We start from the raw sequence: 24555 nt of genomic DNA, 5'->3' as shown, positions 1-24555 counted from the left end.
TTCTGCAGGTGCAGCCAACATGCCTACCACCACCAGAGTGAAATAGTCAGCTTTTCCCAGAAGTAACCTTCTGATCTCTGAGGCTGACAGTACCAGGGTCTCAGTGTTTGCCTACCGCAGCCACTACCATCCCAGATACTGACACTTCAGTGGGTATATCATGCTTAGAAAGTGTGGAAGCATAATATGGTGATCTCTCATTGCAACATGTCTACAGGTGCCTCAGGAAGAAATTTCCCAAGCTGCTGGCACTTGGAGGATGGCTGGAACTCAGACACCCACTCAGTGCCAGGCAGCAGAGGATCCTGGCAATGTTAGTGTTGACAATCAGGACTTCATCCACAAGGACAGGGAGGAATAGGAGTAGACTGACATAGTGGATACGATAGCCCTCATTGTCCAGAAGTTGTAGCAGTGCAGTGAATAATATCACTATTTCTCTGCCTCCATGGAAAGATGGCAGCTGCCATGGAGAGCCAGGCCCAGAACTCTCATAACCTGCCGCAGAGGTGGAATAAGATGGTGGAATTTGAATTCAATAAATATCTGGAATTAAGAATCTAACAATGACTGCGAAACCATTGTCGATTGTTGGAAAAAACAACAATCTGGTTCACTAAAGACCTTTAGGGAAGGAAGCTACCTGGTCTGGCCTACATGTGACTCCAGACCCACAGCAATGTGGTTGACTCTTAACTACTCTCTGGGCAGTTAGGGATAGGCAATAAGTGCTTAGCCAATGACGCCCTCATTCCGTGAATGAATAAAGAAAAAAAAACTCCATCAGCCCAGACACTGGTCTCCATGACCAAAGTCAAAGAGATGGGGAACATGGTCTGCACCCCAGGTGGAGGAGAAACTGCACATAGGCCCCTCAGGTGTAGGACACTCCAAAGGTGGTTAGGCCCTCTATCCCACCCTGCCTGCCCCCTGTGACTTGTGGAAGTTGAAGCGGTGAAGGGTCAACTTGCCTAGTGCAAGAAAACTCTTGGCATGTCTGGTCCATCCAGATATAAGTGCCACTGAGGTCATCCTCTCACCCCCAAACCTCCAGAGCCAACAGGATATGACAAGTAGAATCCCACAGGGGTTTGTGCTGGGGCCTCAACTTCTTCCACTTTGCATCAATAATTGAGATGTAGAGAGCAAAAGCATGGTCATTAAATTCACAGACACAGTATGTAGTGTAATCTGAGGGAGCAAGCTATCCTAGATTTAGTCCTGTGTAGTGAGACAGGAATAGTTATTGATCTCATAGTTGGGATCCTTTTGGAAGGAGCAATCGCAGTATGGTTGAATTTAAAATACAGATGGAGGGTGAGAAGGTAAAATCCAATACCAGTGTCTTGTGCTTAAACAAAGGAGACTACAATGGGATGAGGGGGGAGTTGGCGAAGGTAGACTGAGATCAAAGATTATATGTGGGGCAATTAAGGGACAGTGGAGGACTTTCATAGTTCTCAGCAAAAGTATATGGACAGTGAGGAGGAGGGACTGCAGGAAAATGGATGATCAGCTATGGATAACTAAGGAAATAAAGGAGGGTGTCAAATTGAAAGCTATTCTATACAAAGTGGCAAAGACTAGTGGGAAACTACAGGATTGGGAAATCTTTAAAGGTCAACAGAAAGCCACAAAAAAGCTATAAAGAAAGTTAAGATAGATTATGAGAGTAAACTAGCTCAGAATGTAAAAAAAAACAGATGGCGTGGGGCAGCATGGTGACTCAGTGGTTAGTGCTGGTGTCTCATAGTACCAGGGACCTGGGTTCGATTCCAGCCTCAGGCAACTGTCTGTGTGGAATTTGCATGTTCTCCCTGTGTCTGCGTAGGTTTTCTCCAGGTGTTCCAGTTTCGTCCCACAATCTAAAGATATGCAGGTTAGGTGGATTGCCATGGGAAATACAGGATTATATGGTGGGTCTGGGTGTGGGTGGGATGTTCATTGGAGGGCCAGTGTGGACTTGATGGGCCCAAAGGCCAGCTTCCACAACGTAGGGATTCTATGATCTTGAAAAGTTTCTACAAATATATAAAATGAAAGAGTGGCTAAGGTAAACATTTGTCCCTTGGAGGATGAGAAGGGGTATTTAATAATGGGAAATGAGGAAATGCCTGAGGCATTGAACAGGTATTTTGTGTCGGTCTTCACAGTGGAAGACGCAGATACCGTGCCTATAATTGATGACAAGGAAGCTTTGGCAGGTGAGGACCTAAAAACGATCATTATCACTAAAGAGATGGTGCTGGGCAAACTAATGGGGCTAAATGTAGACAAGTCTCCTAGCCCTGATGAAATCCATCCCAGGGTACTAAAAGAGATGGCGAGGGAAATAGCAAATGCGCTTGTGGTAATTTACCAAAATTCGCTGGACTCTGGGCCAGTTCTGGCAGATTGGAAAACTGCAAATATGACACCACTGTTTAAAAAAGGAGGTAGACAAAAGGTGGGTAACTGTAGGCCCATTAGCTTAACTTCTGTAGTGAGGAAAATGTTTGAATCTATCATCAAGGAAGAAATAGCGAGGGATCCGAATAGAAATTGTCCCATCAGGCAGAAGCAGCTTGGGTTTGTGAAAGGCAGGTCATGTTAAACTAATTTACTGGAATTCTTTGAGGACATTATGAGTGTGTGGACATCAGGAAACCGGTAGATGTGGTGTATTTGGATTTCCAGAAGACATTTAACAAGATACCACGCAAAAGGCTGCTACAAAAGATAAAGATGCATGGCGTTACAGGTAATATATTAAGCATGGATAGAGATTGGTTAACTAACAGAAAGTAAAGAGTGGGGATAAATGGGTGTTTTTCTGGTTGGTCTTCCTTGGCTAGTGGTGTGCCTCAGGGATCAATATTGGGACCACAATTATTTAGAATTTACATAGGTGATTTCGAGTTGGGGACCAAGTGTAGTATCTTAAAATTCGCAGATGGCACTAACAGTGGTAGAGCAAGGTGTTCAGAGGACAGTGAAAGTCTGCTGAGGGATATAGATAGGTTAAGTGAGTGAGCAAGGGTCCAGCAGATGGAGTACAATATTGGTAAACGTGAGGTATTCCATTTTGGTAGGCATAACAGCAAAATGGACTGTTATTTAAATGGTGCACAGGGACCTGGGTGTCCTTGTGCATGAATCACAAAAAGTTGGCTTGCAGCAGGTAATTAAGAGGCAAGTGGAATATTGTCCTTCATTGCTAGAGGGATGGAGTTTAAAAACAGAGAAGTTATGCTGCAGCTGTATAGGGTGCTGGTGAGGCAATACCTTTTGTACTGTGTAAAGTTTTGGTCTCCTCACTTGAGAAAGGATATACTTGCACTGATGGGGTGCAGAGTAGGTTCACTAGGTTGATTCCAGAGTTGAGAGGGTTGGCTTATGAGGAGAGATGGAGTAGTCTGGGACTGTACTCATTGGAATTTAGAATAATGAGGTGGGATCTTATGGAAACATGTAAAATTATGAAGGGAAGATAGAAGCAGGGAGGTTGTTTCCTCTGGCAGGTGGAAATAGAATTAGGGGACATAGCTTCAAAGTAAGGAGGAGCAGATTTAGGACTGAGCCGAGGAGGAACTCCTTCACCAAAGGGTTGTGAATCTGTGGAGATGAATCCATGAAAGGATCAGCCATGATCTCATTGAATGGAGGAGCAGACTCGAGAGGCCAGATGGCCTACTCCAGTCCCTATTTTTTATATTCTTATGTATCACCAGGATAGATCAGAAAGTCTATGATGGAGAAATCTTAAGGACATTACTGATAGATATAGATAAGTTGAACGAGTGAACTAAATTCTGGCTGATGGGGTCGTGGAAAGTGTGAAGTTGTTCGCTAAGGTGGAAAGAATGAAACAACAGAGTATTACTTAAACAGAGAATGACTGCAGAACTCCGAGATGCAGAGGGATTTGGCTTTTCTGTTGCAACAGCCACAGAGTGAAGGGACGACCCTTTAGAACTGAGATGAGGAGGAATTTCTTTAGCCCAAGGTGTGGTTAATCTGTGAAACTCATTTCACAGAGAGCTGTGGAGGCTTAGTCATTGAATGTATTTAAGACATAGATAGATAGGTTCTTGATTTGTAAGGGGGTCATGGGTTATGGGGAGAAGGATGGAGAATGGGGTTCAGAAACATATCAGTCGTGATTGAATGGTGGAGCAGACTTGATGAACCGAATGGCCTATTTCTGTTCCTATGTCTTTTGGTCCTATAGAGAGTCATAAACGGTTGCTATACATGTCATCAAGATGGCTAAAGGGACGTGCCCTTTAAGAGACGAATTGAACATAAAAACAAAGATGTTATTCTTCAATTATACAGGGCATTGGTGAGACCACAGCTCAAATATTGTGTACAGTTTTAGTCTCCTTATGTAAGGAATGATGTACATGCATTGGAGGCAATTCAGAGGAGTCTTATTCAACTGATACCTAGAATGAATGGGTTGTCTCCTGAGGAACAGTTGGATAGTTGAGCATGTGTCTGCTGGAGTTTAGAAGAGTGATGGCTGACTTAATTGAACTGTATAAAATCCAGAAATAAAAAAAAGTGCTGGAGAAACTCACTAACTTGAGCAGCAAAAAAGTATAAAAGTCAGGAAGTGTTACTTCAACTGTACAAGGCATGAGTGATACCATACCTGCAGTATGGCATACAATTTTGGTCCCCTTACCTGAGGATGGATATAATTGCATTAGAAGCAAATAAGGGGAGGTTCATGAGATTGATTTCAGATGAGAGGGGTTTGTCTTTGAAATGACTGCACCAAGGCAGGTATCCTGTCACCAAGTCACCCTTTATTTACTTGTGGACAGTACGCTGGCTGTAGCCAGTCTGTTTGGAATCAATCCCCTGAACTGAGGAGATTCTGAATCTCCTGTTTCTGTTGGTCAATCAGAGCTTTCCTGATTTGGCCCAGGTTAACAATCCCAAACAAGGATCTTGTAGTCAACAAGATCCACCTGGTTTCAATCAGTACATACAGGCCCGGTCTTTCTCTTGTAGCTTTTCCTGCAATGTTTTCACCCCAGGTCCAGTTTCTCTGACTGGGACTCTGACACGGGCGGAGTGTATCAGACCGTAACCCATCTGGAGCTGTCTCGGGAGAGGTTCCCCGTCTTCTTCTGACAGTAATGGTATTGAGGCTATGCCCATCTTGGACTCTGAGGTTTCCTTGATACTAAAGATGGAAGGGGAAAACCTACAGTTTCTGACTGCCTTCTGGCTATGCTGAGGGGCCAGGTATGTTTTGCTCCTGCCCCGTTTGTGAGGTAACGGCTTTCAGGTGATGCACATGTTTGTCTAGGACTGTATCACCGACCTGAACTTTGTAAGTCACGGGGCCTGACCTCACATCAACCTCGCCTCATACTCATACAGAGCCATTCCCATGGTGCAGGCAAAAAATTTGACCCTTGTATTAAATTGTCTCTCTTGCTTAGAGGAGGCAGGTGGCCAGCATTGACATTCCTGCTGCCATTTCACCCCCCCCACCCCTAGGTCTGGAAATATCAGGTTTAACCGGGTGCACACTATCCTCCCTATCAGCAACTCTGCTGGAGCTATCCCTGTTATTGCGTGTGGGGTGGTCCTATAATCAAACAGGAACCAGGACAGTTTGATATCAATTGACACTTTAGGCTGCTTCTTTAAGCCTGCCTTCAACGTTTGGATTGCTCGTTCTGCTAGATCATTGGATGATGGATAGTATGAAACTGTCCTTATGTGCTGATTACCATTTGACTTTAAGAAATATTCAAATTACTTGCTGGTAAATGACGTTCCATTGTCCATGACCAGCACTTCTGTGAGTCCATGCATAAAGATTGATGCTCACAGCTTCTCAGTTGTTATCCCTGAGTTTGCTGAAAGAACTTTATGTACGTCAAACCACTTTGAATGGGCATCCACAATGACCAGGAACATTGAGCCCATGAAAGGACCGGTATAACTGACATGCAATCAAGTCCAGGGTTTACCCAGCCGTTCCCATGAATGTGGGACTGCTGCTGGTGGCAATTTTTGTCCATGTTGGTACTCTAGGCACTGCCCCATCAAATGCAGCTATGTCAGCACCCAATCCTGACCACCAGACCTGGCTTCTTGCCAGCATCTTCATTTTGGTAACCCCTGGATGACCTTGGTGGACATGATGTGGAGGTGCCAGTTTTGGACTGGGGTGGACAAAGTAAGAAGTTGCATGACACCAGGTTACGGTCCAACAGGTTTATTTGAAATCACAAGCTTTCAGAGTGCAGCCCCTTCGTTAGGTGCAGTGAGAGAGAATAGCACACACACACAGAGTTTACAGGCAGAGAGATCAAGAGCAGAGAGATCAAAAGATTATGCAACTGGTGTGAGTGGAGTGTCAGATAATAAGTCTCTGCAGGTGACCAAGAGCGTTAGACAGTGTGTAACCTGTAATCCCATGAAGTAAGAGATAATTTCAAAATATTAAAAATAAGGTGGTGCTAGCAACAAACTAAATGACTGGAATAACGTGATATGTATAAGAGTTGAATGCTGGGGGTCTAACCAAAGTAATAAGTAATTCAAAGCTGTACAAACTAATTAAGGTAGAGAGATCATATCAATTGATCAAGGTGATGCTGTCAAAGTGACCCTGGGGGAGTTTAGCCAGTATCTGGCAATGACCTTTACTCAGGACAATCACTTTTGCTCCCCATAGTAATATGCTTTAGTCTATGGTGATCTTGTCCCTCTGGGTCCAGAAAGGTTTCAATCCAGGTTGTGATGACCCTTCTGTTTCTCCCATTAGCAGCAGCTGTTCCAGTTTCGCTAGGACAGGATTTTTTTGTGTCCACAGTTGGATATTGTCAGCAGTGACTGGAAGGATGTCCAGGAAGTTTAAAACCAAACTGGACTCTCCAGGGTAGGCACCACCGGTGGAGTATCTGTTAGTGGGAGGCAATTGAAGGCATCCGCATTAGTCACTTGGCTTCCTGGATGGTGTTTTAACTTGTACTTGTAAGCGCTGAGGATAGGAGCCCAATGCTGAATTCTCCTGGAAGCTATGGGCGACGATGCCTTGTCTTCCTTTAATAGCCCTAGCAGGTGTTTGTGATCTGTTACTATGACAAATTCTATCCATAAAGGTACTAGTGTAACTTCCTCACACAGATAACCGCCAAACCTTCCCTCTCTATGAACATCAGCTAGCAGCAAAACGGCACGACAAACTCTCCTTAATATCAATACATTCAGACAATGAAGGCCATCAATTTAACTAGGACAAAGTAACCATAGTAGCCCAAGCCAAACATAGACACACACGGGAATTCCTAGAGGCATGGTTCTCCACCCCGATACTTCAATCAACAAACATATAGAAGTGGACCTCATATACAAACCTATACAGATCAAAACCGGAAATGACAGTACTCGCCATAATGGACCGAACGGTATAAATACCAAGCGGAGTAGAATAGTTTTGCTTCATGGGAGGCTCCACTGATGATGTCACCTAGCATGGTGATGAAATGTCTGAACAAAAACAAGCCAGCTCAGCAAGCAAGTCAACAACCTCATCCACAACCCGAGCTACAGATCTTTGCCAAAACTTTAAACTTCCTTCTCTATCTGAGCGTATTGCGTTCGGCAACAGCCCAAGTTCATGAAGCATACGGTATCGGGCATTACTCTTGATTGGGCCACCGGTGATCCAACGCTATCCTGATACCGTATGGGGAGGCATGCCATGTCAGCACTACCTCTCGCTTTGGATTGTAGTGAGCCAACACCTTAGATGAAGATAGCTGCTTGTTAACTTCCCTAAAGCTACTTCTTGGCTACACAATCATTTCCAAGACTAACTTTTTCTCAATAGCAGGTGTAAGGGTGCCCAGATTACGTATGAATTTTCTGTAATAATTCACTAAACTAAGGAAAGCTCCGGTACAGACGTAGGAGCCAGGGCTCCTTTGATTGCCCTCACTTTATCTTCCAATGCGGTGTAACCCGGTTTTGTCGCCTCTGTAACCCAAGTAGGTCACTTGGGGCACCTGGAACACACATTTTTCCTGTCTAAGGCTTTCGCCCGCCTGGGAGAAACATTTAAAAACTAAATCCAAGCTCTCCAAGTGCACTTTATTGGTCTTCCCCATTATTGGTGCATCATCCAGATACACGGCAACCTGGGGTAGCCCTTCTAAAATGTTCTCTGTGGCCCACTGGAAAAGGGTGCAGGCTGATGACATCCAAATGGCAATCTTGTATATTGGCATGAATCCTTACGGGTATTAATGGTAGCGTACCTCTGGGACTATTCATCACAATTGCATTAGGCATGGCTCATAGTAGGCTTCGTAAGGGACAGTGTCCTCCCTCTGCTAACTTTGTGTACAAGTCCTCCATGCAAGGGATTGGGTATTTATCCAACTGCAAGAAGCTGTTTACCGATTGTTTAAAATCCCCACAAAGGTGAACTGAGCCATCAGGCTTCACAATTGGTATGACCAGTGCTGCCCATTCTGCAAACTGCACTGGTTTGATGACTCTTTCACTCTCCAGCCTCATGATTTCTGCCTCCACTTTAACCAGCAAAGGAAATGGCACTGGGCAGGCCTTGCAAAACCTTGGAATTGCTTCCTGGTCAACATTTAAAGTGGCTTTGTCCCCTTTGATCGTTCCGAGCCCTTCCTGAAAAACTCCTGGGTATTTCACTAGGATTTCACTAAGGCAGCCATTTTCTCCTCAAAAAGTGTTGAGCCAGTCTAGGTGAATCTTCCTCAACCAATTCTGCCCCAGTAGTCTTGGCCCTGAGCCTTTAACTACCGTCAGTGCACCAACTGCTTCTCATAGGAGACTGGAACTGAAGTCATACCCTTAATCTGTTGCAGTTCCCCAGTGTATGTTCTCAGTCAGGCTGAAATCTTGTGCAAATTTAAGGGCTGGAGTCCCGAGTGAATGTTGTTAAAGACAGATTCTGCAACCGCAGATATAGCTGTGCCAGTATCAATCTCCATGGGAACTGGGTGACCATTTAACCAAACATTAATTTTAATAGTTCTGATTTGGGTTTCGCTAAGCAATTTAATTGTTCCAACCCACATGTAGGGGGACTTTTCAGGGTGCGCACTCTCCTTGGTACCAGCCTATGAGTTTTCTTACTCAAGTAAAGCCTTGTAGGACTCCTTTGCTATCTCAAGGCTGCATACCAGCAGCAACTACAACGGCTTGCCCGTCGTCTTAACCTTGTCAAAAATCCTGATACCGATTTCCCGAAGTTCTCTAACAGCGAGTAAAACAATAGCATCTCAGAATTAAAAGAGGTTTGGGGTCGTAATATTCCTTAACCAACTCCGTCAACTCTTGGAAGATTTTTTGTGTCTGATACCTCTGGAAACATTAAGCCTCTTTCTAACTGAAAATGCTGCAGTTCCACAAGCAGTCAGAAGGATCACTCATTGCTTTTCATCTGCCCCAATGTCATTTGCCCAGAAAATATATCGTATTCTTTCCATATACCAGGCCCAGTCTTCGACAGCAGGATCAAACAAGTCAAGCTTCCCAAATAAAGACAGGATGCCAGAAAGGCTTACCCCAACTGCAAGATGACTGTTGCAAGCGAAAATTCTTCAGGCACATACTGTTTTCTCCCATCGTCACCGAAATAACTGCACAGAGGCCGGTATCTCATCACCAAGTCACCCTTTATTTACTAGTGCACAGTACACTGGCTGTGACCAGCCAGCTTGGAGTCATTCTGTAAACCGAGGCGATTCTAATCTCCTGGTTATCTTGGTCAGCCAAGGCTTTCTTGATTGGCCCAGGTTAACAACCCCAATCAAGAACCTCATAGTCAATGAGGTCCTTCTGGTTCCAGTCACTACAATCTTATAAAGAGAGATTGAGCAGTTTAGCCCTGTACTCTCTAGAGTTTAGGAGAACATGAAGAGATGTAAAGGAGATCGAAAAGATGCTAAAGGGAGTTCACAAATTATATGTAAAGAAGGTGTTTCCTCTTGTGGAACAACTTCGAACAAGATGTCATAGTTTTAGAATAAAAGGTATGATGTAAAACAGAGATGAGAAATTATTTCTCCCAAAGGGTCATGAATCAGTGGAATTCACAGAGTAAATTTAAGGAGGAGATAGACAGATTTTCGATGAGTCATGGATTGAAGGGTTACGGGGAGTGGAGGGGAAAGTGAAGTTGAGGTCGATATGACATTAGTTATGATAGTATGGAATGGCGGAGCAGGCTTGAGGGGCTGAATTGCCTACTTCTGCTTCTGATTGTTATGTTCTTCTAAACCCCTGCAAATATAGGCCCAGTTGAATCAATCTCTCCTCATATGAACAGAATTCAATATTATAGTAATAGAGACATAGAGGCCTACAGAACAGAAAAAGGTCCTTTGGCCCATCAAGTCTGTGTTGGTCAAAGACTACCACCTAATTATTCTTAACCCCTTTTCAGCATTTCACGCATAGACTCATATGCCTTGGGATCGCAATACTTCTTAAATTTATGAGGTCTACCACCCTTAACAGGCAGTGAGTTCCAGTTTCACACCCGCCTGTTATGATCGAGATTGGAAGAGTAAGCTACTTACGTAGCCACACCACTCCATGCTACTGGTGCATTTTGCCCATCATCTCTGTAGCAGACATCCAATGAACACAATGGCTTCGTGCCATTCTCCTTCCTTTGCCCCATGCCATTGCACACTTTTTATTCAAATCATCATCCAATATCCCCTTGAATGCCTCAATGATTCCACCTTTATCACAAGGCAACATATTCCAGACCCAAGTCACTAATTGAGTGAAAAAATTGTTCCTCACATTGTATTTTACTAAGTTTGCAAATCATTTTTATCACACCCTTTAGGAAAATGTGCTAATACTTGAGGTCCACCACCCTCAGGTTGTCACAAATGTTAACAATTTAATCAAAGTATTCAAAGTTCCCATTTACCTCCAATAAAAACAAAACACCATGGATGCTGGAAATCTAAAATGAAAACAGAAGGTGCTGGAGAACTCGATTTCTCTATCCACTCGTGCTGCCAGACCTGCTGGGTTGTTTAATTCTTCATGTTTTTATCTCAAATTTAACTTTCTGATGGACTCAGCCTAACTGAAAACACTGATCAGATTTCTGTAGTTCACATATTACAAATCAATCAATTCTAACCATAGGCAAACAGAAATAAAAATTATTAACCTATAATGTAACAAAATGTTGAGAGGAGATTTTCATGATGGGAAAGGCAGGAGATTGACACAAGATAATGGTAATCATTTAGTATAGGCTTGATGGGTTTAATTGCATCCTTCTGTGCTGTAACATTCCTGTCAATCCATTGTCACAATTTACTGGGGTAACATGCTGGAAATCAAGCACTGCTATTCCTGGAGTCATGACAAAAGTTAATGATTTTTAAAAGTACACCAAAATTAACAGATTTACTTGTCTTTTAGACCAAGTTTGACAAAAATTATGGACTAACTTTCTGTGCTTAACTCAACCTACTGTTTATTAGAAGAAACTAGACTTTAGATGCAAGTAAACAATATGACTATTAATTAAAACTTTAATCCCTTTATGTGTGGAATGCACTGCCGGCAGTAGTGGTGGAGTCAGATACATTAGGGACATTTGAGCGACTCTTGGATAGGCACGTGGATGATAGTAAAATGTAGGGTATGCAGGGTAGTTTGATCTTAGAGTAGGATAATAGGTCAGCACAACATTGTGGGTTGAAGGGCCTGTACTGTGCTGTACTGTTCTATGTTCTAAACTCCCCCTTGCAAACACAGACACAGACAGAGAAAAATAAATCAAGGTTTATGAATGCAGGTAAAATCGGAAAACATTTCAATAGTCCTGCTCACAAAGGTTGCTGAGATGATTTTTTCTAATTCATGTGAACATCACAACATTGCTTCTCAGTGATCCTTCACCAAATGCCTGTTACCAATGCTAATTTCCCTTAAACCTTCACTCTCTACGGTCATTTGGATCTCTAATTCGAGGAGAATTCCAGTATCATCCTCTGTGAAACATACACAAAGAAGTAATTTAGTTTTTCTGCTGTTTCTTTATTTCCCAATATAAATTCTGCTGGATTTTCCTACAATAGAGCTACATTTGTTTTTGCCAAATATTTCCTTTTTACATATGTATAGAAGCTTTTGCAGTCTATTTTTATGTTTTTGCTAGATCATTTCATGGCATATTCTCTATTTCTTTTTCCACTTCTTGGCTCTCTTTTACTGTATTCTATAAACCTCCTAATCCCTAGGATTACTGTTTTTTTTCTGGCAACTTTATAGAGCTTTTCTTTTAATAGTATACCATCCTGAACTACCTTTGTTAGCCATGATTGACTGATCTGTTAAGAGTTGTTGAACCTTGAAGGGATCTATAGTTGTTTAATTACTGTAATTCCTATTTTATATTGTGCCTCCATGTTCTTACAACCAAAATTAATCACCTCACACTTCTACATATTAAACCTCATTTGCCACCTATCTGCCATTCCACCAACTTGTCCATCTCCTTTTGGAATTCTGTCCTGTTCTTCTCACAGTTTACAATGCTTCCAAGTTTTGTATCATTCACAAAGTTTGAAGTTGTCCCTTACACCCAAATATCTGGAAGAAATCAGGAGAAACAAAGGTTTCAAAATCAATCCTACTCCACTACAATCCTTCCATCAGCCCGAAAGCTATCAATTGACTACCAGAGATAGTAGGAACTGCAGATGCTGGAGTCTCAGATAACAAGGTGTAGAGCTGGATGAATACAGCAGGCCAGGCAGCATCAGAGGAGCAGGAAAGCTGACATTTCAGTTCTGAAGAAGGGTCCAGACCCGAAATGTCAACTTTCCTGTTCCTCTGATGCTGCCTGGCCTGCTGTGTTCATCCAGCTCTACACCTTGTTATCTTATAATTGACTACCACTCGCTGTTCTCTACAGCTCATCCAGTTTTGTGTCTAGGTTGTCAATATCCCATTTCTTCCACGAATTGGAAACGTTTTCATAAGTCTGTTGTGTGGCACTGCATTGAATGCTTTTTGAAAGTTCATAGACACCAGATCAATAGCATTATCTACAATAACCCCCTTCAAAACCAACAGGAAATTAGTCAAATGTGTTTACCCATTAAGAAATTCATGCTGGATCTTCTGGAACAATTATCATTTTCCATGTTACCAATCCATATTTGATTCTGTTAGAACAAGTGTTTATCTGGTTTCAATAATGATGAGGACAAGGTCAGGGTCCATGCTGTCCCAACAGCAACTCTTGAGACCAATACAGTCTGTGCTGGTGTTTAGCGCTGACTCGAGGTCCAGTCATCTCATCTGCAGTTGTTTCTTCAATGATTCTATGTAATGTGCTTTCTATTTCAGATCCAATCAAACTGGTTGTTGTTGCAGGGGACTCTGTTTTTTTCCCGTCACCGGGAAAAGAGGGATCATCCTCAAGTACAACCTGGATTTTCGTTACCGGTAACCATGAGGAGATAATAAAATTTGAAGCAGCTGAAAGTGCCACACCTAAACCTGCACCTGCGTATAAAAATCGAATCTTGTTCTACACAGGCCTCCGGACCTTTGTGCTAATGAATACGCAAGAAGATGACAGTGGGATCTACCATTACACTGAGTATTCTCAGAAAAAACCCATAAGCATAGTGAATCTCCAAGTCTACGGTAAGTACATTAAAAAGGCTTATTTGCCCGCCACACAAATGCCAGGCTATGACCATCACCAATAAGAGACAATCTAACCACTGCCCCTTGACATTCAATGATGTTACCATCACTGAATCCCCCCACTGTCAACATCCTGGGGGTTACCATTGACCAGAAACTCAACTGGACTCACCATATTAATACAGTGTCTACAAGAACAGGCCAGAAGCTAGGAATACTGTGGCGAGTAACTCACCTCCTGACTCCTCATCCAGAAGGCACAAGTCAGGAGTGAGATGGAGTACTCTCTGCTTGCCCCGGGATGAGTGCAGCCCCAACAACACTCAAGAAGCTTGACACCATCCAGGATAAAGCAGCCCCCGCTTGATTGGCACCACATCCACAAGCATTCACTCCCTCCGCCACCGATGCGCAGTAGCAGCAGTGTGTACTATCTACAAGATGCACTGCGGAAATTCACCAAAGATCCTCAGACAGCACCTTCCAAACCCACGACCACTTTCATCTAGAAGGACAAGGGCAGCAGACATATGGGAACACCACCACCTCCAAGTTTCCCTCCAACTCACTCACCATCCTGACTTGGAAATATATTGCTGTTCCTTCACTGTTGAAATCCTGGAATTCCCTCCCTAATAGCATTGTGGGTCAACCTACAACAGGTGGACTGCAGCGGTTTAAGAAGGCAGCTCACCACCACCTTCTCAAGGGCAGCTAGGGATGGGAAATAAATGCTGGCCAGCAAATGACACCCACATCCCACAAATAGTAGAAACAAAAAACAATAAGGAAGATTTGTCCCTCTTACCTTACCCGTCATAAGATCAGAGATGTCTACAGCTCAGAAAGAAAAGGGCCTTAGGGCACCTAGTCTGCACTGGTTAAATCTCTGCCTCTCCAAATTCAGATTAAATCTGCCCCTCAAATTGTTTCCAATTATATCCCCACCACTGAGGTTAGATTGACCAACCTGTAGTTTCCTGGTTTATCCCTTGTTCCCTCTATGAATAATAAACCCACATTGACTGTCCTCAGTCCTCCAGCACCTCTCCTGTGGCCAGCGAGGAGTTGAAAGCAACTGCCAGTGACCTTGCTATTTCCTCCCTTTGCTTCACTCAACAACCGGGGATACATTTCACCAGGTCCTGGAGATGTATCTACTTTTAAGCGTTTCAGACTATGGGATAGGGATGAAAGAAAAAGAAATGCAGGTGAAGGAGCGAGAGCTTTGGGTCAAGAAAAGGGGAGATGAGGTGAAGGAGGAGGAAATAGGGGTTGAAGGAGGGGAGATAAGAGTGGGTGTCTGAAAGGGTTGATGGAGAGGAGAAATGGGAGTGAAGGAAGGGTAGATGGGAGTGAAGGAGGTGGAGATGGAAGTGAAAGAGGAGGAGATGGATGTGACAGAGGGGCAGAACAGGGTGAAGGAGCGGAGTTAGGGATAATGGTAGGGAAAATGGGGAGAAGGAGGGGTAAGATGGGCTTGTGGTCTTATTGGTGAACTATTAATTCAGAAAATTAAAAACATCTGGAATTAAGAATCTACTGATCACCATGAAATCATTGTTGATTGTCGGAAAAACTCATCTGGTTCATTAATGCCCTTTCGCGAAGGAAATCTGTCATCCTCACCTGGTCTGGCCTACATGTGACTCCAGACCCACAGCAATGTGGTTGACTCTCAGTTGCCCTCTGAAATGGCCAGCAAGCCATTCAGTTGTACCAATTGCTACAAAGTCTCAAAGAAATGAAACTGGACAGATCACCTGGCATGGACCTAGGCACCAGAAAAGACAGTGGCAGAGACAGCCCTGGCGACCCTAAAGTCCTTCTCACTAACATCTGGGGGCTCATGCCAAAGTTGGAAGAGCTCCCTCACAGACTGGTCAAACACCAAAGATCCTCAGACAGCACCTTCCAAACCCACGACCACTTCCATCTAGAAGAACAAGGGCAGCGGATAAATGGAAACACCACCACCTTCAAGTTCTCCTCCAAGCCACTTAACATCCTGACTTGGAAATATATTGCTATTCCTTCACAGTCGCTGGGTCAAAATCCTGGAATTCCCTCCCCAATGGCATTGTGGGTCAACCCACAGCACATGGACTGCAGCAATTCAAGAAGGCAGCTCACCACCACCTTCTCAAGGGCAACTAGTGATAGGCAATAAATGCTGGGCCCTGCCAGAGACACCCACATCCTACAACTGAATAGAAAAAAAAGAAACCCAGCTAATGTTCTGGGGACCCCGGTTCGAATCCCGCCACAGCAGATGGTGGAATTTGAATTCAATAAAAAATCTGGAATTGAGAATCTGCTGATAACCTTGAAATCATTGTTGATCTTCAGAAAAGAACCATCAGGTTCACTAATGCCGTTCAGGGAAGGAAATTTTCCATCCTCACCCGGCCTGGTCTGCACTTGACTCTAGACCCACAGAAATATGAGTGACTTTCATTTGCCCTCTGCAATGGACTAACAAGCCAATCAGTTATACCAATGGCTACAAAGTCTCGAAGAAATGAAACTGGACAGATCGTGTGGCATCGAGCTAGGCACTGGAAAAGACAACAGCAGAAATGGTCCTGTCAACCCTGCAAGGTCCTCCTTACTAACATCTGGGTGCTAGTGCCAAAATTGGGACTCACAGACTAGTCAAGCAACGGGCTGACATAGTCATTCTCACGAAATCGTACATTACAGACAATGTCCCAGATACCAACATAACCATCCTGGATTTGTCCTGTCCCACCGGCAGGACAGACCCAGCAGAGGTGGAAGCACAGTGGTATACAGTCGAGAGGGAGTTGGTTTGGGAGTCCTCAACATTGGCTCCAGATTACATGAAGTCTCATGGCTTCAGTTTATTCATTAGCAAGGAAACCTCCCACTGATTACCATGAACCATCCTCCCTCAGCTGATGAATCGGCATTCCTTCATGTTGTACAAAAGTTAGAGGAAGCACTGAGGATAGCAAGGGCGCAAAATGTACTCTGGGTAGGGGATTTCAATATCGACCGCCAAGAATAGCTCAACGACAAGAATAGCAGTACTACTGATCGAGGTGGTCGGGTCCTAAAGGACATAGCTGCTAGACTGGATCCGCGGCAGGTGGTGAGGGGACCAAAAATAGGGAAAAACATACTTGACCTCATCCTTACCAATCTGCCAGCTGCAGATGCATCTATCCACGGCAGTATCGGTAAGAGTGACCGCTGCACAGTCGTTGTGGAGACAAAGTCCTCCCTTCATTTTGAGAATAATCTCCATTGTGTTCTGTGGCACTATCACCATGCTAAATGAGACAGAATTCACACAGATCTAGCAACTCAAGACTGGGCATCCATGAGGCACTATGGGCCATTAACAGCAATAGAATTGTACTCCACATCATGATGTGGAGGTGTTGGTGTTGGACTGGAGTGGACAAGGTCAGAAGTCAGATGTCACCAGGTTATAGTCCAACAGGTATATGTGAAATCGCAAGCTCTCAAAGCACTGCCTTGTTGTCAGGTAAAATGAAGGGAAGCACTCGGGTGAAGAATTTATAATTCGAGAGATCAAAAGATCATACGAATGGTATGAGCACAGTGTCGACAGGCTGAATAATAGGTCTCTGCAGGTGATCAAGAGTGTCAACAGCTGAATATCAAGCCAAGGAATGACTTATAATCTGATTAACTGAGGCAGACAGATAATTACAAAAAATTAAATGTAAGGTGTTGCTGGAGACAAACCAAATGACTGGAATTACATGATAGGTATAAAAGTCATGCTGAGGGTTTAACAAAAGTAACAAATAATCCAAAACTGTACAACCTAATTCAGGTGGAGAGATCACAACAAGTTATCAAGGTGATGGTGTCAAAACAGGATAGTAAGGAAGATTTTACAGATAAAGAACAGTATGGTGGGGTCCCATGTGGTGCGACATGAGCCCAAGATCACAGTTGAGGCCGTCTTCATGGGTACAGAACTTGGCAATCAGTTTTGCTCAGTGATTCTGCATTGTTGTGCATCTCGAAGGCTGTCTTGGAGGACAGTTACCCAAACATATCAAACATGTCAAACAAAATGAATCAATAACAAAAAGATGTGGGAGAGGGAGATCGGAGTGAAGGAGGGGGAGATGGGGGTGAAGGGGTGTGAAGTAACCCCATGAAGGCTGGTATCCCGAACAAAGTCACCTTTTATTTACACGTGTAGTATGTGTCATTGACCCAAGCTAGCACAGAGCCAGCTCCAAGTGAGCAGATCCCCGACACTCCTGTTTATAGCTGTCAGCAAGGGCTCCCTGATCAGACCAGGTTAAGAGCCACAATCAGAGAACTCATATTCTGTGAGATCTACCTGGCTGAGATCGTTCCAATCATTACATCGCTCCCCCTCTGAATCCTGGGATGTAGGCCTGTTTTTTTTTCCTGCAGCTTCTCCTGGGGCGTTTTCTCACCAGGTCCAGTTCCTTTGACTCTGCCTCGATTACTGGCAGTGTGTACCAGACCATAGCCTGCCTCTTACATCCAGAGCGCCTCGGCCGAAACTCATCCTCTTCTTCAGATGATAACAACATTGAGGCTGTGACTTCTGCCGTGTCCATCTCATCCTCAGAGGTTTCTGCAGTGCTAGGTGGAGGGAGAGAACCCACAGGTTCTGACATCCCTGCCGGATGTTCTGAAGGGCCAGATATGTTTTACTCCTGCCCCCTTTGTGAGGTTGCAGCTTGGTCTATGTGCTTGTTAAGGACCACCACCCCAGCCCGAATGTTATACATCATGGAACCTGACCTTGCATCAACCATGCCTCTTACCATGCAGGACCATTGTCATGGTTTCGACATAGCCTTCGTTCCCTGAAGTAAACTGCCCCTTTCACTTAGAGGAGTCTTCTGCCCAGCATTGATGTTTCTGATGCTGTTTCACCCTTTCCCCGCATTGGTCTGTGAATATCAGATTTAGCCTGATGCGAAGTCTTCTCCCCATTGGTAACTCTGCTGGAGCTATCCCTGTAGTTGTGTGAGGAGTGGTCCTATCATCAAAGCTGTAGGCTGTTCCTTTAAGCCCGCCATCAAAGTTTGGACTGCTCTTGCTGCCAGACCATTGGATGATGGATGGCATGGAACTGATCTTATATGCTGAATGCCATTCGAATTTAGGAAATACTCAAATTCCCTGCTGGTAAATGTTGGTTATTATGGCTAATTTAGCATGGCCAATGCACCTAAACTGCTCAGCTTTGGACTGTGGGAGGAAAACCACGCAAACACATTCAGACTCCACACAGACAATTGCCTAAGGGTGCAATCGAACCTGTGTCTCTGGCTTTGTAAGGCAGGATGTGCTAACCACTGCCACCATTCAACTAGTATCTGGTGGTGACCTTTGTTCAGGCCAACCACTCTTGCTCCTCAAAATAATATGTCGTCCTCTATGATGATCTGGTCTCGGTGGTTCCAGGAAGGTTTCAATTCTGGTTGTGCTGACTCTTTATTTCCTCCATCACAACCAGCTGTTTTAGCTTTGCCAGGACCAGATCTTTTTGTGTCCACAGTCTGATATTGCCAGCAGTGACCGGAAGGGTGCCCAGAAAGTTTAAAACCAGAATGGATTCTTCAAGAACCAGCCCAAACAGGGAACCCATCTTCTATGAGATCCACCTGGCTGATATTGTTTCAGTCACTACAGAATGAGATAAGGGTAGAAGAAGGAGTAGATGGGGGTGTGAAAGAGGGCTAGATGGGGGTGAAAGAGGGGCAGATGGAAGTGAAGGAGGGGAGATGAGGACAAAGGAGGGGAGATGGGAGTGAAGCATCGATGGAGGTGAAGGAAAGGGAGATAGGGAAGAAGGAGGAGCAGATAGGAATGAAGAAGGCAGAGTTGATGTGAAGGAGGGGGAGATGGGGATGGAGGGCTGATGGGAGTGAAGATGGGGAGATGAGGGTGAAGGAGGGAGAGGTGTAGTAAGGAGGGGGTAGAAGGCATGAATGAGGTGGAGATGAGGTGAAAGAGAGGGAGATGGGGCTGAAAAAGGGGATATATAAGTGAAGGAGGGGTAGATTAGCGTGAAGAATGAGTAATGTGGGAGTGAAAGAAGAGGAGGGGAAAATGGAAGTGAAGAAGGGGTAGATTGGAGTGATGGAGGGGAATTTGGGGGTGAAGGAGAGTTGGATTTTTTTTATTATTCGTTAACGGAAGGAGGACATCGCTGGCTAGGCAGCACTTATAGTCCATCCATAATTGCCCACAGGGCAGTTCAGTGTCAACCACATTACTGTGGGTCTGCAGTCACATGTAGGCCCAGACCAAGTAAGGATGGCAATTTCCTTCCCTAAAGGACATTAGTGAACGACATGGGTTTTTGGATTCATGGTCGTCATTAGATTCTTAATTCCAGATCCCCCCCATGGCAGGATTCAAATCCAGGTCCCCAGAACGTTATCCAGGTCTCTGGATTTAATAGTCCAGTGATAATACCACTAGGCCATTGCCTCCCCATGGGGGTGAAGGAGAGGGAGATGGGAATGAGGAGCGATAGATATGGGTAAAGTACTGGTGGATGGGTGACAAGGTGGGGAGATGGAAGTGAAGGAAGAGATGATGTGATTGAAGGAGGAGTAGATGTGGGTGAAGAAGAGGGAGATGGAGTTGATGGAGGGGGAGATGTGTGTGAAAATCAGGTACGTGGGGGTGAAGGATGGGGAGAATGAAGGGTAGATGGGGTTGAATGAGGGAAGATGGGACAGAAGAAGGGGTAGATGAGGGTGAAGGAGGTGTAAAGGGAGGTTGAAGGCAGGAGATAACAAGGTATAGAGCGGGATGAACACAGCAGGCCAAGCAGCATCAGAGGAGCAGGAAGGCTGACGTTTCGGGCCTAGACCCTTCTTCAGAAATGCCAGATATCTCAGATTCTCCAGCATCTGCAGTTCCTACTATCTTTGAAGGCAGGAGAGATGGGAGTGATGGAGGTGGAGATGGGTTGACAGCGAAATATGTGGAGATGAAGGAGGGGTAGATGTGGGTGAAGGGAGTAGATGGGTGGAGGGGGAGATTGTGGTGAAGTGGGGAGATGTGTGAAGTAGGGTTAGATGGTGGTAACAGAGGTGATATGGGGGTGAAGGAGATGTAGATAGAGGTGGAGGCAGGGAAGATGGAGGTGCTGGGCTTCTCAGAACCCCGTCTCTATCAATACTAATTTCGTTAAGTAGAGCACAATCTTTCTTCCTGATTTCCATACCTGTGTTGTCCCTCTCACCAGTAAACACTAACACGAAGTATTCGTTTGGAATTCTACAAACAATCCTCATGAACAAATTACCACTATTGTCCTTAATGGGTCTAACTCTTTCCTTTGTTATTCTTTTATTATTAATGAACTTGTAAAATAACTTCAGCTTTTCCTTTATTTAACCTGCCCCTTGTTTGCTCTCCTAATTTCACATATCCCTTTCACATTCTGTACTCCTTTAAGGCTTTTGTTTTGAGATCTCATTATCTCCCTAAGGCTTTTTGTCTGCCCTTGTCCAATCCTGTATGTCCATTGATATTCAGGCTACACAGCTTTTCCTTTATTGTAACATGTTAGCCCTGTATTTTCCCTAATTCCTTCTTGAATGCATCCAAACTGGTCTGATGCAGATTTATTTAGAAGTATTTGCTCCCAGGCCACTCTAACCAAATCATACCTGATCCTATTAAAATCAGCCTTCTCCCAATGGAGATTAATTTCAGGCCCATCCTTGGACTTTTTCAAAACAATCTTGAATCTAACAGAGTTATGATCGCTGTCTGCAAAATGCTCCTCCACTGACACTTTAACTGCTTGCTCAGTTTCATTATCTAAAAATTAAATCCAAGCCTGCCCCCTGTCTTGTAAAGCCTTCTACGTACTGGCTGTCCTGAGTGCATTTTAAGAATTCCGCTCCCCTGAGTCTTGCACATTATGACTACACCAGTTAATTTTGGGGAAGTTGAAATCCCTCACTGTTTCTACCCTGTTACTTTTACGCATCCCTGAAATCTTCCTATGCATCTGCTGTTCTGCTTCTCTCAGACTGTTAAGGGAGTCTACAGTACACTCCCAGCAATGTGATTTCTTCTTTGTGGTTTTTAAGTTCTACCCATACAGCTTTATTTGAGGAGCCTTCTAAGATGTTATCCCTCCTTACTGCAACCAATTCTCCAATCAATATTATAACACACCGTCCTCTTTATTTTTTCTTCCCTGTGTCGTCTGAAGACCCTGTATCCTGGGATATTGAGCTGCTAATCCCGGCCCTCTGTCAACCATGTCTCAGCAATAACAATGACTTCATAACCCCATGTTTTAATTTGTGTCCTCCTGTCTTGTTCATTAGAGTCCGAGTATTAGAATAAATACCAACAAATGTTGCCTAATTCCCTAAGCCTTAACTGGCGTATAATTTTGAGCTTTCCTGACTCTCTGTCTCTTTCAATTTTGGCCATGCATCTTCCCCTGCTGAACTTTCTCTTAGGAACATAGTCTCTGCCAAGTCAGCTTAAACCCTCTGCAATAGCACTAGCCAAACCTCCTACAAGATGTTGATCCCATTCTGGTTCTGGTGCAACCCATCCACCTTGTACAGGTGCCACCGCCACTGAAAACAGATCCAATGTCCCAGAAATCTAAAGCACTCTCTACTGCACCATCTTTCCAGCACGCATTCACCTGGACTAACTTCTACTCACAAGCATGAAGCACTGGAAGTCATCCAGAGATTACTACTTTTTGGATCCTGCTGTTAATCTACTTCTTAGCTCCATAAAATCTGCTTGCAGGATCTGATCCCTTTCTCTACCTATGTCATTGATACCAATATGTGGCACGATCTCCTGTAGTTTGTCCTCCCTCTTCTATTCTGCAGCCATTCATTGACATCCCTGACCCTGGCTCCAGGGAGGCAACATACCACCTTGGAGTCTCTTTTGAGTCCATAGAAATGTCTGTCTGTTCCGTTTGCTACCTAATCCCCTACCACTGTAGTCCTACCATTCTTTTTCCTCCTGTCTTGTGCAGCAGACCCACCCATGTGCTTGTCTGCCACTGCTTTCCCCTGTACAGTCATCTGCCCCAACAGTATCTAATGATAGGGATGGCCACAGCGGACTCCTGCACTACCAATCCTCTTCCACTCTACTTGGTGGTCTCCCATGGCCTTTCTGCCTGTTCAGTCTTCAGCTGTGGCGTGACCACTTCACTGAACGTTCTGCAGTAATTTGCCACATGGTGATAGAATTCTAATGGAGAGATGTCCTTTGCCTGGCTGCATAAGCACCAGCAACAGCAGCTCGCTCAAGCCCTCACTGTCTCTCCATTCTCAGGTTTCTTATCCCGTATCCAGTATTGGATAAGCAGAAATTTCCTTGAATCAAATATTGGGAACACTGAGGTCATTGTCTTCAGTCCCACCATAAACTCCATTCTCTCACCACCAATTCTATCCCTCATCTTGCAACTGGTTGCGGCTAAGGAAAGTTGTTCATGATGGTTTCATGCTTCATCCCAAAATGAGCTTTCAAGCTCAAAACTGCTTCATCACAAAGGTCACCTATTTCCACATATAAAAGTTTGTCTGACTCTACTCCAGTATCAGGCCTCCTGTTGGAACCCTTACCAAAGCTTTCAATCTCTCCAAACTTGACTACATGATGACTCTGGTGGGTAGACTGTGCTGATAATCCAGCCCCACTACTCCGCAACCAATCCCAATGATGTTAATGATTTATTTTATCATCAAAATGACTGATGTGTCTGCTTTTTGTACTCCTGTCCAGAGTAAAAAAATTGTCCACCAAGCTTCTTTACTGAGCTCAAAAATGAACTCATTTATTATAATCAAGAAGACTCATTCTTAAAACAAATGGGAAAATAGGTTATGACTATACTATTCAGAATTGTATTCTCTTAATCTTAACCACATGTATGCATGGTCAGATAAGACAAAACCACCATAGGCCGCAAAGATACTGTGGACTAGAATATTATGGATAGGATATTATGGGCAGTATGGTGGCTCAGAATTTGCACTTCTGCCTCACAGTGTCAGGGACCTGGGTTTGATTCCAGCTTTGGGTGACTCTCTGTACGGAGTTTTCAGATTCTCCCTGTGTCTGTGCGGGTTTCAACAGGGTGCTCTGATTTCCTCCCGCAAGAATTGGAGGTTAAGTGGATTGACCATGGTACATGCAACATTGCAGGGTCTGGGTAGGGTGGAATGCTGTTTGTAGGGTCAGTGTGGACTCAATGGGCTGAATGGCCTGCTTCCACACTGTAAGGATTGATTGTATGAGCCATGATCGAGATACATAAAAAATTATGAAGGGTGTAGATAGACTGGACAGGAAGAAACTTCCCCTTGATAGAGGGATCAGTGACCAGGGGCATTGATTTAATGTAAGGGATAGAGATTTAGAAGAGATGTGAGGTAAATTTTTTTAACCAGAGGGTATGGGAATCTGGGAGGCTGGTAGAGGCAGAAACCCTCCTTAGGACGTGTTTAGATGTGCATTTGCAATGCCATAGCGTACAAGGCTGGCAGATGGGATTGTTTTGACTGTAATGGATGTGATGGGACAAAGAGTCTTTTCCTGTGCTGAAGGTTTCTATGACTCCACTCCTTCAACCTCTTCTCCCCCTCCTTCACTTCATTCTTCCCCTCCTTTACCCGCTTCTCCCCCTCCTCCACCCTGCTCTTCCCCCCTTAATCCTGCTCTTCCCATCCTTCAACCCGTTCTTCCCCTCTCCACTCCTTCATCCCCCTCTACCCTCCTTCACCCCACTTCTCCCTCTTTCCCCCACTTTCACCCCTTTCTACCCCTGCTTCACCCCCTCTCCCTCACCTTCACCCCCAT

At 44.3% G+C, this 24555-nt stretch overlaps 1 protein-coding gene across 1 annotated transcript in view; it reads left to right on the top strand.

Annotated features, from left to right (window-relative positions):
• The window catches only part of LOC125487047 (carcinoembryonic antigen-related cell adhesion molecule 1-like), a 191810-nt gene that overhangs the window by 93065 nt on the left and 74190 nt on the right, over window positions 1–24555 (top strand). The window contains exon 3 of the mRNA XM_048616954.1: window positions 13384–13686. Coding sequence (XP_048472911.1) covers window positions 13384–13686 — 303 coding nt within the window. The remainder of the gene's footprint in view (window positions 1–13383; window positions 13687–24555) is intronic.

This window comes from Rhincodon typus, chromosome 35 (genome assembly GCF_021869965.1).
Source record: "Rhincodon typus isolate 14 chromosome 35, sRhiTyp1.1, whole genome shotgun sequence".
NCBI classification, from domain to species: domain Eukaryota; kingdom Metazoa; phylum Chordata; class Chondrichthyes; order Orectolobiformes; family Rhincodontidae; genus Rhincodon; species Rhincodon typus.
Note: the sequence above shows the minus strand (reverse complement) of the source record. Positions and strands in the feature narration are given on the sequence as shown.